Genomic DNA, 15,780 nt, shown 5'->3' on the forward strand with positions numbered 1-15,780 from the left:
TTTGTCTGATTGTTAGCGAATTGTGGTGATGAAGTTCCAGTTTTGTTTGAATAATATACCGGATCCATGCAACACATTTCAGCCTTCCATCCTTCTGAACATGTGCCTCTTCCCTGTTGTGCCACTTTTGCCACAGGTTGTAGGCGAGGGCTTACAATCAACAAAAGTAGGCCATAACATGTTCTCCAGCATTCCCTGTAAAGCTAAGCTCAGTCTCTCAACACTGGCTGTGAAGGTTCTATGGCGCGGCAAGTGGCACTGAGCCTCTCCTTGACCAGAAATAAAACAAGCCTTTGACAACAAAGCGTTACATCAGTCTCCAGCTGTACAGCTTAGCATTCTCCCCCCTTCGGGAGCAGTGTCACAAAAGATTGAAGAGGGCTGGGGCCTTCCCTGTGCAGCACACCATTCTACAACTGGGCTTGGTACTCTGCAAAACGGTATGAAAGTGTGCATTGGAATTTGTACAAATGGTCTAGTTAAAAAAAAGAAATAGCAACAGCAAGGGATTCCAGTGACAAGCGTATAGGATTTGGACACTGGTGGGCACTTTTATGGAATTTATAGCCTTTTAAAATGTTTTTCACCTTTACATAATTACAGTGTACCCAATACTACATAGATACACGGCATATAATTCCACTCTGTGCCATAAAGCAGCAATCCACATAAATACATTCCACACCATGCCACATAATTCCCCTCAACATAATTTCACTCAATGCCGCACTGATCAATGCCACACAATTCAATTTCACACATTTCCATTCCACACCACATGATGTAACTTCTTTAACCTTTGTTACCAAGGTGAGTTTGTCATCCAACAACACTCTCAGGCTACGAACCTTTCTAACAGGTGTGGGAAGAGATCCTAGTTCATGTGGCTACCAGGAAGGAGACCAGAGTGATGTGGATTTTCCAAATAGAATGACCTTCGTCATCTCAGAGTTGAGCTTCAGGCAGTTATTAACCATTGACTCATTGACTGCTCACATGCAGTTATGCAATCTAATTAACTCGGCCATACATTAAACATAGATGTTAAATAGTGTCAGACTCAACGATGATCCCTGGGGAACCCCACAGTGAAAGGAAAACCCACGCAATTTCACTAGACAACACAATTCCTCTACACACCTCATACATCCAATCCACACCACAGAATTCCACATCATACCACAAAATTCAACTCCACACCACATAATTCCATTCCACTACATGCCATTCTACAACACGCCATACCACTCCACATAGTTACACCCCATGGCACATAATTCCACTCCAGATAATTCAGTACACTAAAAACCAGATAATTACTATCCACATATGTCCTCTGCACACCATGCCACATACTTCCACCATATATAACTCCACTCAACACCACACAATTCCAAAACAAACAATTCCAAATTCAACCCACATAATTTCACTCCATACCACATACATCCACTCCACTCCATAACAAATGGCTAAAAGACTTTCCGATTGACAACGCCAATAGCTCTCTGATTGCCAAGGCATATTGGCTTTGCCAATGCTTGTCTTATTATTTTTCCTGCATCCCAATATCCTGCTTGCTCTCCCAATAGATTTTCGTGTAGTTTACTCACCCCCAATGCACTTTTACCGTGCTGTTTCTAATAGTCACCCACTGAACATGTATACCCTCTTTCTGTCAGTTGTGTGGGTGGGCCTATTTCACTTTAAAATTGGTCCACTCAGTGCTTTTTTCTGTATTTCTTTGTTCTGTAGGCTTTGGTGTTTTCTTTTTTGACACATTTTGGCTGAGAACATTTTAGTGGTGCGATGTCACTTTAGACACGGGATCCAAGTACAAACCAAGTGTTACTGTTGAACTTGGATTTCCACCAGAATAAACTAAGAACTGCTATTTTCTACTGCAAGGCATCAGCTTCACGCCAAAAGGGCAATTTTACCAATCACTAATCTTAGATGGGACCCTGCTCAGGACTGCTTTTTGTTACTTGTAAAGTTGTTCAAAAGTGTCATGATGTAGCTGTTTTTCGACGTACTGTGAAAACTCCCCAGAACAGAATGTTTCTTCTCTGCTCTCAGTATCCAGCAGCATGTTTCATTTAAAAAAGACTCATTTTTAGGTCTCGCGAGCCAAAGGCTCGAAGAGACAGTTTGTATGTGGGATTTTCAAAGTGCTACCCACAGTCTTTTGGATGGCCTAAACCTTGAGTGCACGATCACATGCACGTGCACAGCTGCTCCCACTCCCCCCTCCCTTCTCTATAGCTTTGGCTCCTTTGTTTTTTATTTCACCCTCCCTTCTCTCCCCGCTCTTTTCACACTTCCCCCTCCCTTCTAATCAGTTTCCTTTCTGCTCCTTGTTGTCTTAGCAACGAAAATGCCGCAGTTCGACATGCACGGGCATGGCGGCGCTTTTGCTTTCCCTCCCCCCCGTAACTTAACTTTCAATAGCTTAAGCCGGAGTTCAACACGCTCGCGCATGGCAGTGTGCTTTCGCTTTCACTCCCTCCCCCCCCGTAAGTTTACCTTCATTAGCGTAGGGATGTCCACACGTGTGCGCATGGTGGCATACTTTCGCCTCCCCCCCCCCCTAAGCCTACAGACAAGTAAGAGACAGAAGCACGGTGCGCCAATGCCCAGCAGTAAGCACCTCCACTGGTTCCGACTCCCTCTCAGCTGTAGGCCGATCCGGGGTCCCTGCGCTCCCGGTCTCACAGGTACGTTTACTTCCTACTCCGCTCTGTTGACACTCTGGGTGTGCTACCCCTCTCCGAAGGTCGCGGAGTAAGGAAAACCACTTCTAACGTGACATGCATGAGCTGGGAACTTACGAACAGGCACGAGCAGCGTCCACCTCACAGGGCCCCCTACCCTGGCAGCTTAGCTTCTCTCAAACAAATGAAGTAAGTACCGCAATTTTTACAACCTCACGACGAGGCGCAAATCACAGAACAACCAGCCCGGACAACCTATCACACACAACTTCATGACAAGGAAGTGGTGCACCTCACAGGAGCCCCAGTCCTGCCAGCCTCTCTCAAGCAGCTGCAGCCGCCCCGACGCTGTGTCACACAGGAACCCCGGCCGGCCTCTCTTGTGCATAGCCCCATGAGAAGGCCGCGGCGCACCTCACAGAATCCCAGACCTGCCATCTCTCTCTGGGCCAGAGCAGAACCCCATCAATCCCCAGACACCATGGAGCCGGGGCTGTACCTCAGAAGCATCCTGGTTTGCTGCATCATCGTGTTCAGATCAGGTAAGGAAAACCGCTTCTAACGTGACATGCAGGAGCCGGGAACTTACGAACAGGCATGTGCTTTACCATGTGCGTGTGTGCGCGGGCAAAAGGGGTTCCAAGACAGCTTCACAAAGTTTGAGGAATCTGATGTCGGCACAAACAGAGGGGAGGTGCAGTGAGGCTGCGGACAGCTGTGCGCCCTGCTGATGTGTGCTATGCTCACTGCTGGCGTGTGTCCTGCTCCCTGCAGATGGGTGCCCTGTTGATGTGTGCCCTACTGAGGTGTACCTTGCTGCCTGCTGCTGTGTGATTGCTCCTTGCCAGAGTGTGCCCTGCTCCCTGCTGGTGTATTTCCATCTCCCTGCTGGCATGTGCCCTGTACCCTGCTTGTGTGTACCCATGCTTCCTGCTGTGTGCAATGCTCCCTAATGTTGTGCGCCCCGCTTCTTGCAGTGGTGTGCCCTGCTCCCTGCTTTGTATGCACTGCCGGTGTGTGCCCTGCTCCCCGCTGGTGTGTGCATTCCTCCCTGCCGCCCTGTACTTCTCCCCGCTGACGTGTGCCCTGCTCCCTGCCTCATGTGCCCTGTTCCCTGCTTTGGGTGCTCTACTTTCTGCTTTGTGTTCCCTGATTCCTGCTTTGTGTTCTCTGCACCCTGCTGGTGTGAGCCTCGCCTCGTGCTTTGTGTGCTATGCTCCCTACCTTGTGTGCCATGCTGGTGTGTGCCCTGCTTCCTGTTTTGTTTGCCCTGCTTTGTATTCCCTGCTCCCTGCTTTGGGTACCCTGCTCCCTGCTGGTGGGTGCTCTACTCCCTGCTGGTGTGTGCCCCGCTCCCTGTTTTTTGTACCCTGCTCCCTGCTTTGTGCACCCTGCTCCATGTTGGCGTGTGCTCTGCTCCCTGCTGCTGTGTGCCCCGCTCCCTGTTCTGTGTGCCCTGCTCCCTGCTTTGTGCACCCTGCTCCATGGTGGTGTGTGCCCGCTCCCTGCTGGTGTGTGCCCCGCTCCCTGCAGGTGTGTGCCCCGCTCCCTCCCTTGTGTGTCCTGCTCCCTGTTTTGTGTGCCCTGCTCCCTGCTTTGTGCACCCTGCTCCATGCTGGTGTGCCCCGCCCCCCCTGCGTTGTGTGCCCCGCTCCCTGCTTTGTGTGCCCCGCTCCCTACCTTATGTGTCCTGCTCCCTGCTTTGTGTGCCCTGCTCCCTGCTTTGTGTGCCTGCTCCCTGCTTTGTGTGCCGTGCTCCCTGTTTTGTGTGCCCTGCTCCCTGCTTTGTGCACCCTGCTCAATGCTGGTGTGTGCCCCGCCCCCTGCTTTGTGTGCCCTGCTCTCTACTTTGTGTGCACTGCTCCCTGCCTAGTGTGCCCTGCTCCCTGCTGGTGTGTGCCCCGCTCCCTGTTTTGTGTACCCTTCTCTCTGCTTTGTGCCTCCTGCTTCATGTTGGCGTGTGTTCCGCTCCCTGCTGGTGTGCACCCTGCCCCGAGCTGGTGTGTGCCTTGCCCCCTGCTTTGTGTGCCCTGCTCCCTGCTTTGTGTGCCCTGCTTCCTGCCTTGTGTGCCCTGCTCCCTGCCTTGTGTGCCCTGCTCCCTGCCTTGTGTGCCATGCTCCCTGCTGGTGTGTGCCATGCTCCCTGCCTTGTGTGCCCCGCTCCCGGCCTTGTGTGCCCTGCTCCCTGCCTTGTGTACCCCTCTCCCTGCCTTGTGTGCCCTGCTCCCTGCTTTGTGTGCCCTGCTCCCTGCCTTGTGTGCCCTGCTCCCTGCCTTGTGTGCCCTGCTCCCTGCCTCGTGTGCCCTGCTGCCTGCCCTGTTTTCTTCTAGCCTCTATACTTAGCAGCTCTCAAGGGAGAGAGTCTTTCTAAGCTTTGATCTATGTTTGTCCGAGCCGCCTCACTCTGTTTTTTAAAGGCGAGGCATTGGATCCCAGACCCGTATCTGACAGGTTTACGTCCAGCTTCCCTGAGGCCTGACGCCCAATATAACAAGCATTTGCAATGCAATAGGTCTCGCATTACGCGAGTATGCGCTATTGACATTGCAAATAACAATGCCTTTTATTTTTGTTTTCGTTTTCGTTTCCAAAACAAATAAAAGGCATTGTCATTTACAATGCCAATAGCTTAAACTCGTGTAAATGCGAGACCTATTGTATTGCAAATGCTTGTTCTAGTTTTGTAAACAAGGCAGCAATTGGGGCTAAATTACCATTTTAAATGTGCTTTGCTTCTTTTTTTGGACCTTCAAAGTTAGGGATGACAAATGAGGACAGGGAGATTCCCTTGAACCTTTGAATACTTTCATTTGTTTCAGAAATATATAAATCCACAGCAAGCAGAAAGGATTTTTCATTTGTAAAACTTAAATTCATATAGTTCACACAGTTTAATACTAGATCACAAGTTCCTATAATTCAGAAAACAAGTTGAACACACATCTTTAAGGAGCCCCACCCTTGATCCAATAGTCTACCCTTGACCTTCCCCCAGAGATTGCCTTTTTCCAGGGGTCTATGCCCAACGCCGACCCTTGCTCAGATAGCGCCCAGGGAAGTAAGACATTTGGTGCCCTTGCTGTTCGTGTGTAAAGTGAGGCAGGAGGGGTCCATTTATGTGTTCACAGACCAGACCCTACCTTACTAAAAGCATATTAAATTGAATTATCGGAGCCAAGTAGAGAGGATGTAGCCTTATGGCTAGAGCTGCCGGTTTTGGAGCTGGGGAACCGGGTTCGAGCCTCGGCATCGGCTCAACAACCTGTGATTCAGGGCAAATCACTTAATCTCCCCGTGCCTACCAAAACATGAATGGGCCCTTGTCTAACATAACTGGTGCTCATAAAGCGCTCTGATACCTTCGGGTTAAGATCGCGCTATATAAATCTGCAAAAAAAAAAATATATACGGCTGCTGCTGTTTACGTGATTTTAGTGCAGATAGGTGTATGCGCCAATGTGAAAATTGGCAGCCTGAGCCTAGCTCGCACATGCCAAAAGGTGGCCCTGGCTATGCCCCCTGTGCAACTCTCCATTGCTCTTGAGCTAGGTTCACACTCCACAGTTACCAACACATACATCCATATACATAGATTGATTGGTTTAATAGTGAAAATAACATCAGCACACAAGCACACACATGTGCTTCTTGTGGTGCGTTAAAAGTCGGTGTTAAAATGCTGGGCTGGACTCATATTGTTTCCATTAAGATCTGCGATTTACTCTTCCGGATTCAGTAGTGAGTAACAGCCAAGTCAGGAGTAGGACACAACTACTTAGGAAAAAACATTTTGCACCCTCTGCAAACCACACCCATAATATCATGTGTGATGTCATCAGAAAATCAAGGGCTTTTCTTTTTAAGCTGCAAATCATATCAATATTGGACTTTCAGGACTTGTATTTTGTGAGTCTAAAGGTTGATGACATAAGAGGCCTGTACATTGGATGTCTTGCTAATAAAGGATGTTGTATACAGTTAAGTTGTTCCTCCCCTAGCTCGATTGTCACTTCCATTAGGCAAAGCAAGGAGAGGGGAGTGCCTTAAGTTGCCACCACGAGGTTGTGCCACATCATAAACAGGGCCTTAAAAAACACTTTCCTGGATGATGTAGAGGCATCCAGTGGCAAAATGCTTTTTGCCTTGAGCTCCCAAAAATGCTTGTTTCAGTCATGCCTTCTGTTCCATCATGTCCTTCTCGTTTAATAGAATCCAGCTTTTGCTAATGTCAAGTTTTCAGGGTATCCACATAAAATAAATGCGTGAACAGTTAATGTAAATGCAATATTACATAATATTTGGTTATCTTGAACACGTGGCGTGGATCTGAATAAAATGAACTCACATGTCATGGAGAATGTCCCACAATGTTGCCACTGCTTTTTTTGGAACCAGCGATCAGCTTTTTTTAACCGAATGCTTAAAATATTGCTTTTCTATTTTTGTGTTTTTTCCTGGCTCCTTCCTTCCATCTTTGATCCTAATTACAGATACAGGGTCTGTTTGGAACTGCGGATCCTGTACATCTTCGCATTTGCCTAGATGAACTTTGAAACAACACACCCATAAACTGCATGGCAGGCTTGCAGCTTTAACTTAGCCTTACATTTTGAAGTGGGCTGAGATTTTCTGTAATTGTATATCACATCCAAAAAGGATGAGAGTAATACGGCAAATGTTTTATAAGCGTGTGTAAAAGTGGTACTTTTGGAACAATAAAATTACAGGGTTAGCATTTGACCATATAAAGGCAGAGTGGAAGGCCAGAAGTTTAAATTTTTTTGTTTCTTGATTACAACTTCTCATCCAGGAGTAACTTCCTATTTTGTGGTCGCTTGTGATAGACATGGGCTGTGTGCCAGGCTGGACCAGAAGCTAAAAGTAGGGATGTCATCAACAGCCCGTCCAGGAATTACTTCCTATTTTGTGGTCACTGGTTACAGATTTAGCTTGTGTGCCTGCGTGCAACAGGAGCTAAAAGTAGGAATGCCATTTGTTTCAATTCCAGCCCAGCAGTGCACACACTACATGTAGCTAACAAACACGACCTACATTAAAGTTAGGGGATAGCATCCAGCTAGAATTCTTTTCAAAGTATTGGGATGAAATGATAACTGATAAACCATACTTTCTAAATGTACTGCCTAAAACGGCATGGCTTTTAAAGAAACACTCATGCTAAACTGCCTGTGCTTCATTGGACTGGAAAACGGTCTAGGGAGGTGAAGGCTACCTTTGGCTACTCTGAGTGAAGGTCCAAAATCCAATCCGAAGGGCCAAAGAAAAAAAGAGAACGATTGTGTTTAGATGAATTGAGAATTGTGTTTTCCCAACCTGCCCATCCTGCAATGGGATGGTTAGGCTAGCAAACCCACTGCAAGATCCCCCTGTATTTTTTCAATTTCTGATAGATAGCTGCAGCAGGGGTTAGTCACGCTCCAAAATTGGCCAAAGGGCATGACAACTCTGCTGCCATCTCCTGCTGTGCATGTCATGGCCATGCACAGGAGTCAGATGTAGCATATCATTAAAAAACAAAAAGTAAAGGAAAATCTTTGCTACGGGTACCTTCTGGTGACTTCTGCTCAAAACACATTACCATAACATTTAAAAACACTACAGAAATTCACTTACAAACATACAGCGAAGTTATGGGTGGGAAACAAAACTAAAATCCCCTGAATCTGACAGTTCTGGTTCCCTGCAGAAACTATAAATTGTGCCCCTGCCCTGAAAATCCACATGGCATGCTCATGAGGTCACATGATTTGACAGATACCATTGCAAATGTCATCGATGACATCAGTGTTGACATTACAAATCACGTTACTGTTCACATTAGAAGTGACATCACTATAGATAAGGTATCCTTTCTTTGTTCATGTGTGGATTGTTGATGTTGTCTTGTTAAATGTTCTTATTTATTCCTATATTTATTTTGCAATCAGTGAGCAGTTGTTTTGACTGTGCATGTTGTGATTATTTCTTGCAGCGGGCATAAATTAAGGTTCGTGTAACTACCTAGATATTTTCACTGAAATTATGATTATGATTGCAAGCAGACAGCATTTGAGGGTCTCTTCTTTTTCCTTAGGTATCATACTACAGACTTTTACAGCTCTTTAGTTTTCTTAATGACTTTATTGCAAAAATTATTGCCACAAATTAATGTTACACAGGAAATTAGGTCAATACGTGTTTCACGCCTGATACTGTCGCTTCTTCAGGACCAAGGAGTAAGTATATGCTAATGTACAGAAAGAAGACCTAGCTTTTTGTCCCTATGGTCATTTATCCAGTCAAAACAAGAACAAAACTTAAATATGCAACAAAATAATCAATCTAAAAATGTATCAATCTCTTGGTCAAATAATTGTTAAATGAGTTTTGAGGAAGTACGCAAGTTACCATTGAATGTATTCCAGACAGTTACCATGCCACAAATGAACTTTGGACGCACACATGTGTAATATATTACATTCTGTAATCCAAGTCTTCCAATTTATGAGTCTTTAATAGAATGATGATTTTTTTAGACACGCCTCCGTGGGCATTATATATATATATATATATATATATATATATATATATATATATATATATATATATATATATATATATATATATATATATATATATATATCCCCAAACTTCTCACAAGAAGACACTCGGTCGCACTCGCAAGTCTGCCACGATCTTCAATTTATTAATTCAATCTTATGTAAGCCAGGACCAACATAATAAAGCCCAGACGTGTTTTGGTCTCAGGGAGACCTTGATATATATATATGTTTGTTTCCACATGTAACTATTTGACTGAAACCTAATTGTATTAAATAGTCTCCTCTGATGATCCAGTATATAGAACTGTATTTTTTCTCTCAGACCTTTGTCTTTCTATAGCCATGAAACTAATTTCAGTTTTTTTAAACTGTTTCTATAGGTGTATTTGTTGTGTGTTGGACTCCGGGGATGGTTGTTCTGCTGCTTGACGGCTTGAATTGCACTCAGTGTGGTGTGCAGCAAGTGAAGAGATGGTTTCTCCTACTGGCTTTGATGAACTCCGTCATGAATCCCATCATTTATTCCTATAGAGATGAAGAGATGTGGAGGACGATGAAAAGGATGATCTGCTGTAGATTTTATGAAGTTTTAGAACGTCGGTCTTCAAGGCTACCTTCAGCCATGACGACTAGTATTCGAAGCAATGCCAGTACCAATAGTCATTATTTCGAAGATAACACAACCCAAGGGATGGTCAATGAGAAAGTGCCCATATGACAATTCTCAAAAGAGCCTTTTCCCTCAGGCAGCAAACCAACCATATTGTAAATAAGAACTGACTTTTCTGACCAATGCAGAAAACTACATAGTGTTAAACTAAAACTAGTTAATCTACTGTATATTAGAAACCCAACAAACCCATATAGTAGCATACATTTTTGTGTTCCAGTGTTTATTATTTATTTGATTAGCCTAGTTAAAAAATCGCTTACAGGTCACCAGTTCTAAACGTGTTAGACAATAATTCTACTGAAAATAGGCCTACTCCTAGAGTAAGTTACTACAATGTTTGTGCACTGTGGTTATTAATTTCTCAGGTTATTATGTACATTTTAAATATTTGTTTAATTGGTGTTCAGTTTCCAATAAAATTGTGTGTCAGATATGTTTTCAAGTATTTATATGCTACACTTCCATGCATAAATGTGATATAAAGTTCATCTAAGAGTTGGAAAGAAACTCATGGAGATGGCATTGTGTGACCAACACTTTAGCAGAAAAGCAACAAACCACATAAATATGGGTACAGACTTGAACTACAGCACCTGTGAACATGCCTCTGAAGCATGTACTTTATTATTTGTATGTGTGTACATTAGTACTGCAATGGGTAACAATTGGAATTTTATGGCAATAGGTTGTTGAAGTAGCATGATGGTGAACAGATATATTTTATTTAAAAACACAAGAAGAGTGCTCCCTTTCTGAAGTATCATTCTAGCACCTACAGCCACATGTTGCACCATGACAGGTTCCATAAATAGGTAACTATTTACAGCTGTAGCATGTCACAACTACTTATAGTTGCTGCCTAACCACTGACGGATATTTTGATTTTTTACAGAATGCTTCAAAGCACCCACTGCACAATATAGTTTTCTCAAGCAATGGTGGTATATTTTGGAACCTCATCTGCACAGGTGTGTTAAAATGGAGTATACGAGCAGTAGTACGCCTTCTCTTGTTGGTAGATTTTGGCTGGTTTGGAGGGGTCTTGCAGGGCACCTGCAAACCCAGGAGGCACCCAACCTACAACCGTGCTTCACCTGGATAGGAATGGTTTTAATTAGGCACAGAGGAACTGGTGGAGACTTTCATCCTTCTGAACTCATCCTGATATTCAAATTAGCTAGTTCATTCTGTGCACTATGTGACCCAGTCCCAACATTAATAAGCAAAGAGCTTGCTGTGAACTCCAGAAATCTCTTTAGTCTTGCATGTCCTTAGAGACTCTCCTTAGCAATTGGCTGTTAGCCATTGCTGCAGGTGGGCTACTTGAATCTCAAAAATCGAGTATAATCATCAAACAAGCCCAGCCATTGGTCATATGTACCTTTGTTAGTTGACGGGGAGAGTGGGTAAGGAGGTATTATTTACAATAATTTCCATGTACAGTGAAGACCAATTGAGACTTTACAGGAGACGACAAAGAAGTGAGGAATTAGTTAAAATGATTTATTAACAAGTCAATTTAATCCAAAACCATTAATTCATTAGTTTTAAATGTTTTGTAATTCTCATTACAAATTTTAATTCTCTAAAAGTTGGTATTACAAAACAAGGTAAGATAGGACATTAGTAAGAATTACAAACAGTATGCAAAATATACAACAAGTGTGTTCCATAAAGGGATTGCCTAATCTAAATTAAAGCATGATAAATCGACTTGGGCATTTAGGCAATAAGGTAAGGTGTCAGCTTCAGAAACCCAAATGAAGGTTTCTGATGAGAGAATTGAAAGGTTCAGGCATGAAGCCTTTATATTCAAGCAGTGGACATTGCAGAGTTGATAAGGATCTTCTCAGATCAAAGTCAGCAAGCATCACTGCGGTCTGCTTCTCCTCTCCTAACTATTCTAAGGAACACACACTATTGTAATTAAACAAAACTCTAGTTGCAACATTTCAGCTTGTTCCCACTCTCGGGAACCAATCATTCTCCTCCAAAAACTGGGGCCGGTAAACTCCCTTAATTCCCATGTTTTCACAATTGTTCATACATGGCTATGTCCTTGAATTTAGACACTGGACAGAATCTCTGGTACACCCAGCTCTTCCGATGGGTTGCGCTTCCTGGTATTTTGTCCTCCTTCCAGTGAGAACCTATCAGTCATCTAATACATAGCAAGTGCCTATTTACTAGCTAAAAGAAGGCTTCTAAAACATTACAGCATCTGCAGCAGGGAAAGAAAAACATCTTTGTGCCAAACAACCATGAAAATATGTGAGCAGGCCTCTTAGCCTTAAACGTGTAATGTCGACATTCAAAATTATAATAATATTAGGCTACCTTTATTCATTACAACATGTTAAGTCAAGTGTTTTCTTATAATAGCGAACTGTGGCTACCTACTACAAATTATAAGTTACATAGGTACATATTTTTTAACATTGAATATCACACTTTGCTAATAAATGCATTTAAATTTTGCAAAAGAGAAATCACACTCCGTCATCATGGAGTTTTGCTTCAAAATGTTTGTGGTACTACCACCTTAAATATTTGTAAATGATTGACTGTCGCTGGAACTTCGAGGGAAAGTGCTGTTTTCGGATCGAAATGTAGCATAATTTGTTGGTATCTCTAAAGTAATTAAAGAGCATAACAGAATGCAGCGAAATTACATAACACAAAATAAATCAAGACAACAGCAAAAATGTAGTGGCACAACACAACAAAAAAGAACTGAACACAAGTGTAATACAACACGACAATAGGGCAATGCAATGAATCTGTATAAAACTCAATAGCAGAAAATAACACAACATATCACCAGCACTAAAAATACAACAAAGCAGATATGCACACATATTTGTGTCACATTGCAACCTGCTTTTATAATCTGGTTATAAAAGGTATTTGCACCAAGCACTGTCTTGCTTACTAGCATAGACATGAAATAGCCCCTGTGTAAACTTATTTTTGAACCGGTCCTTCATATTTAAAATTTTTGAACATCCAAAACAAACTTCAGGGTGATTTCTTGCGGTCCTAGAAACTATAAAAATGGAACACTAACCAACCTCTGAAGCTCTGAAATCTCGAATTGTGCTGTGCCCTTTCAGAATTTGTTATGCAAAAATCATCAATCTTTGAAATATCAGCATTGAACAAACACCTAGCTCCTCCCCATGTAAGTCAGAATGATCTCCAGTCGATCATTCTTTCCATTGCAGTTAATTGGAGATCATTGAAGATCTTTTGAGCCTAGTCAGAGCAAGTACATGTTTGTGATCAGTTCTAGATTACTGCCGTAATGCCATTTATAGCCATGTAAGTCCTTCATTAATTCATTATTACAATCAGGTGTTGTAGGTAACAATTTATAGATATCTTTAGTGGAAAAACTGTTCTCTGGATTCTTCTGACTTTTCAATTTGGGAAGATCTCATATCCACAGCAGTTGTGGAAATAACATTTCTGACTCAATTACCTTCATTAATTCAAAACAATACCTTTTTCAATGTGGTTGGAGTACGTCTTATCCTGCAAGAGGCACAGAATCATTTGTGGTACTTCCTTGATTGCTTGATAGTGTAAGTCAGCCAGGGAAGTAACATCTCATTATTCCTTCTTGACTTGTCTGCTATGTTTGACACAGTGGATCATACCACCTCATCGATGTCTAGACAGGATAGGGATCCCTGATTCTGCACTGAGATGGTGTAAAGCCCTTCTGTCTGCTTAAATAGCTCCAGCATCACTTTCCCCTTTAGATCAAAATTGAAGACACTTATAAGTGGAGGCACACCTTATTTGTAATGTTTATGTGTATTCTCTTTTTAAGGTAATTAAAATATTTCCAACATACAATTACACTGATGATACCTAGTTATTAGCTTAACACCTTCACATGCAAACATCTCAGGTATACACTGCCACTGTGTGCAAGCTACTAATGTTTAGAAGAGCGAGGATCCTTTGTGACTTTTGGCACTCTCTGTGCTGAACCCTCAGTCCACCCGCTCTGTCTAGCTCCACCATCAGAAAGCTTACTTCCAAAACCACTACAGAGCTGTGGCCATTGGAGTAAGGTCATCAGACAGCCTGCCCTATTTACAGTGGACTGTCTGGTATCTGGCTCCCCACAGCCTGGGGCACAACTCCCAGGATGTGGGGACATTAGTTTTTTGTTTTTCAGAAACTAGCTCCCACTTTTAGTGCCTTCACAGGAACCACCTTGGCAGCGCCTTGTGTGAACTCACAGAGAACACCAGCAGACCTATGGTGAACTCAAAATATGATAGTCTTCTGTCTGTCAGGGTGGTAAACAAAATGTCCTCCACCACCCTGATGGACATTCAGTGACAACCGCCAAGGGCTAAGTCACAACCTCATTCTTTTAAAGATGGAAGTTTTTGTGGTAAGTTCAAGCAAAGCCACATGACAACTATTTTATTGATCAAGGACCTTAAATAGCACCATCCACCTCATTCTGTCAGGTTCCCTCACTGATCAGAAACGCTTTGTGATTCCTCATGTGGTGGCAGTAATGAAACAAAGGATTCTGTATTATCATTTCTTTACAAATGTTTTCATATCTAGCTTGTTATCATTTCCCCTCATACAACCCTTGTAGTTAGATGGACTGCTTAATATCAGAGGTGAAAATACATGTATTGTTCACTAAACAACACACTGGGTCTTGATATGCTATATGGAATGTTGGATACCCAAGCTTCAGACTTTCTGTGACAGTTTGGTCAAGCAGACAAAATCAAACTCAGATGAAGTGGTGTGAAGGTTGAGACTGGATACAGTGTATTAGTCATCACATTAGCGATATGTTCTTTTAATTATAGAAAGCAACATATTAAAAAAATATACATAGCCACATGCACAGTAAACAAGCATTGGCATTGCCAATAGGTCTCGCCTTTGGGACCTTATAAGTGTTTAGCCATGCAACAGTTGCATAACTAAATACTTATAAGGTCCCAAAAGCGAGACCTATTGGCTATGCCAAGCGGCCCTGCGGCCGCAAAAGTGAAAGTAATCACTGTAAAGCGCGGTGCGCGCGCCCTCGCACTTGCACTGTAGCTCTAGGTTGGCCTGGTAGCACTTTTTGGAGCCCTCTCAATAAGTCTCGCCAGACCAGCGCATGCACTGGGTCAGGCGAGACCTAAAAAGGGATCCAAAAAGGGCAAATCAAATGAAGCGAGAAAGCTACCATACAGGAACACACACTTTCAACACAAGGTACCCACACTGTGGAATTCTCTCCCGATCACACTGAAATTGGAACCATCTCTTATTAAATTCCGCAAAGACCTTAAAACCTGGCTTTTCTCTCTTTAACATCTGCTATGGGTCATCCTTTGAATCTACTGGCGCCGGGAGACCCCTTGTGGGTAGCTGCGCGCCTTACAAATTCATTTACAAATACAAATACAAACGTGTACTGTGTGATGTAAAACTGCTTGCGATTGCTGTGGTGTCAATAATGGGTATGAAAATCCTCAGAAAGCTCAGGCTGAATGTCCTTCGTACAACCCAGCACACTGTTAACATGAGCTGTGCGGAGCTGCTTGAGAAGAGCAGCCATTTGTTTACATATTGCAACATTTCAATAGCACTTACTGCCACCATGTGGGCCAATCAAGTGCTTGCCTACATGGATATCATGCTACACTGTGTAGAGTGTGTGGTTAAAAAGATGTTGTCTTTGTTTTGAATATATGTGGGAATTGTTTCCAAGTCATACGTGATGACCACCAATGAGCGGCGGTTATGACGTTATAGGACACAGCATGCAGCACGGTGGTGGATGTTGAAGTGTGAG

At 43.2% G+C, this 15,780-nt stretch overlaps 1 protein-coding gene across 1 annotated transcript in view; it reads left to right on the forward strand.

Annotated features, from left to right (window-relative positions):
• The window catches only part of LPAR3 (lysophosphatidic acid receptor 3), a 196,406-nt gene extending 186,025 nt beyond the window's left edge, over positions 1 to 10,381 (forward strand). Inside the window, exon 3 of the mRNA XM_085602081.1 lies at positions 9,658 to 10,381. Within this exon, the coding sequence (XP_085458207.1) occupies positions 9,658 to 9,995 (338 nt within the window). The 3' untranslated portion in view covers positions 9,996 to 10,381. The remainder of the gene's footprint in view (positions 1 to 9,657) is intronic.
• The last annotated feature ends 5,399 nt before the right edge of the window (positions 10,382 to 15,780 follow it).

The sequence above is a fragment of the Triturus cristatus genome, chromosome 4_2 (genome assembly GCF_964204655.1).
Source record: "Triturus cristatus chromosome 4_2, aTriCri1.1, whole genome shotgun sequence".
NCBI lineage: Eukaryota > Metazoa > Chordata > Amphibia > Caudata > Salamandridae > Triturus > Triturus cristatus.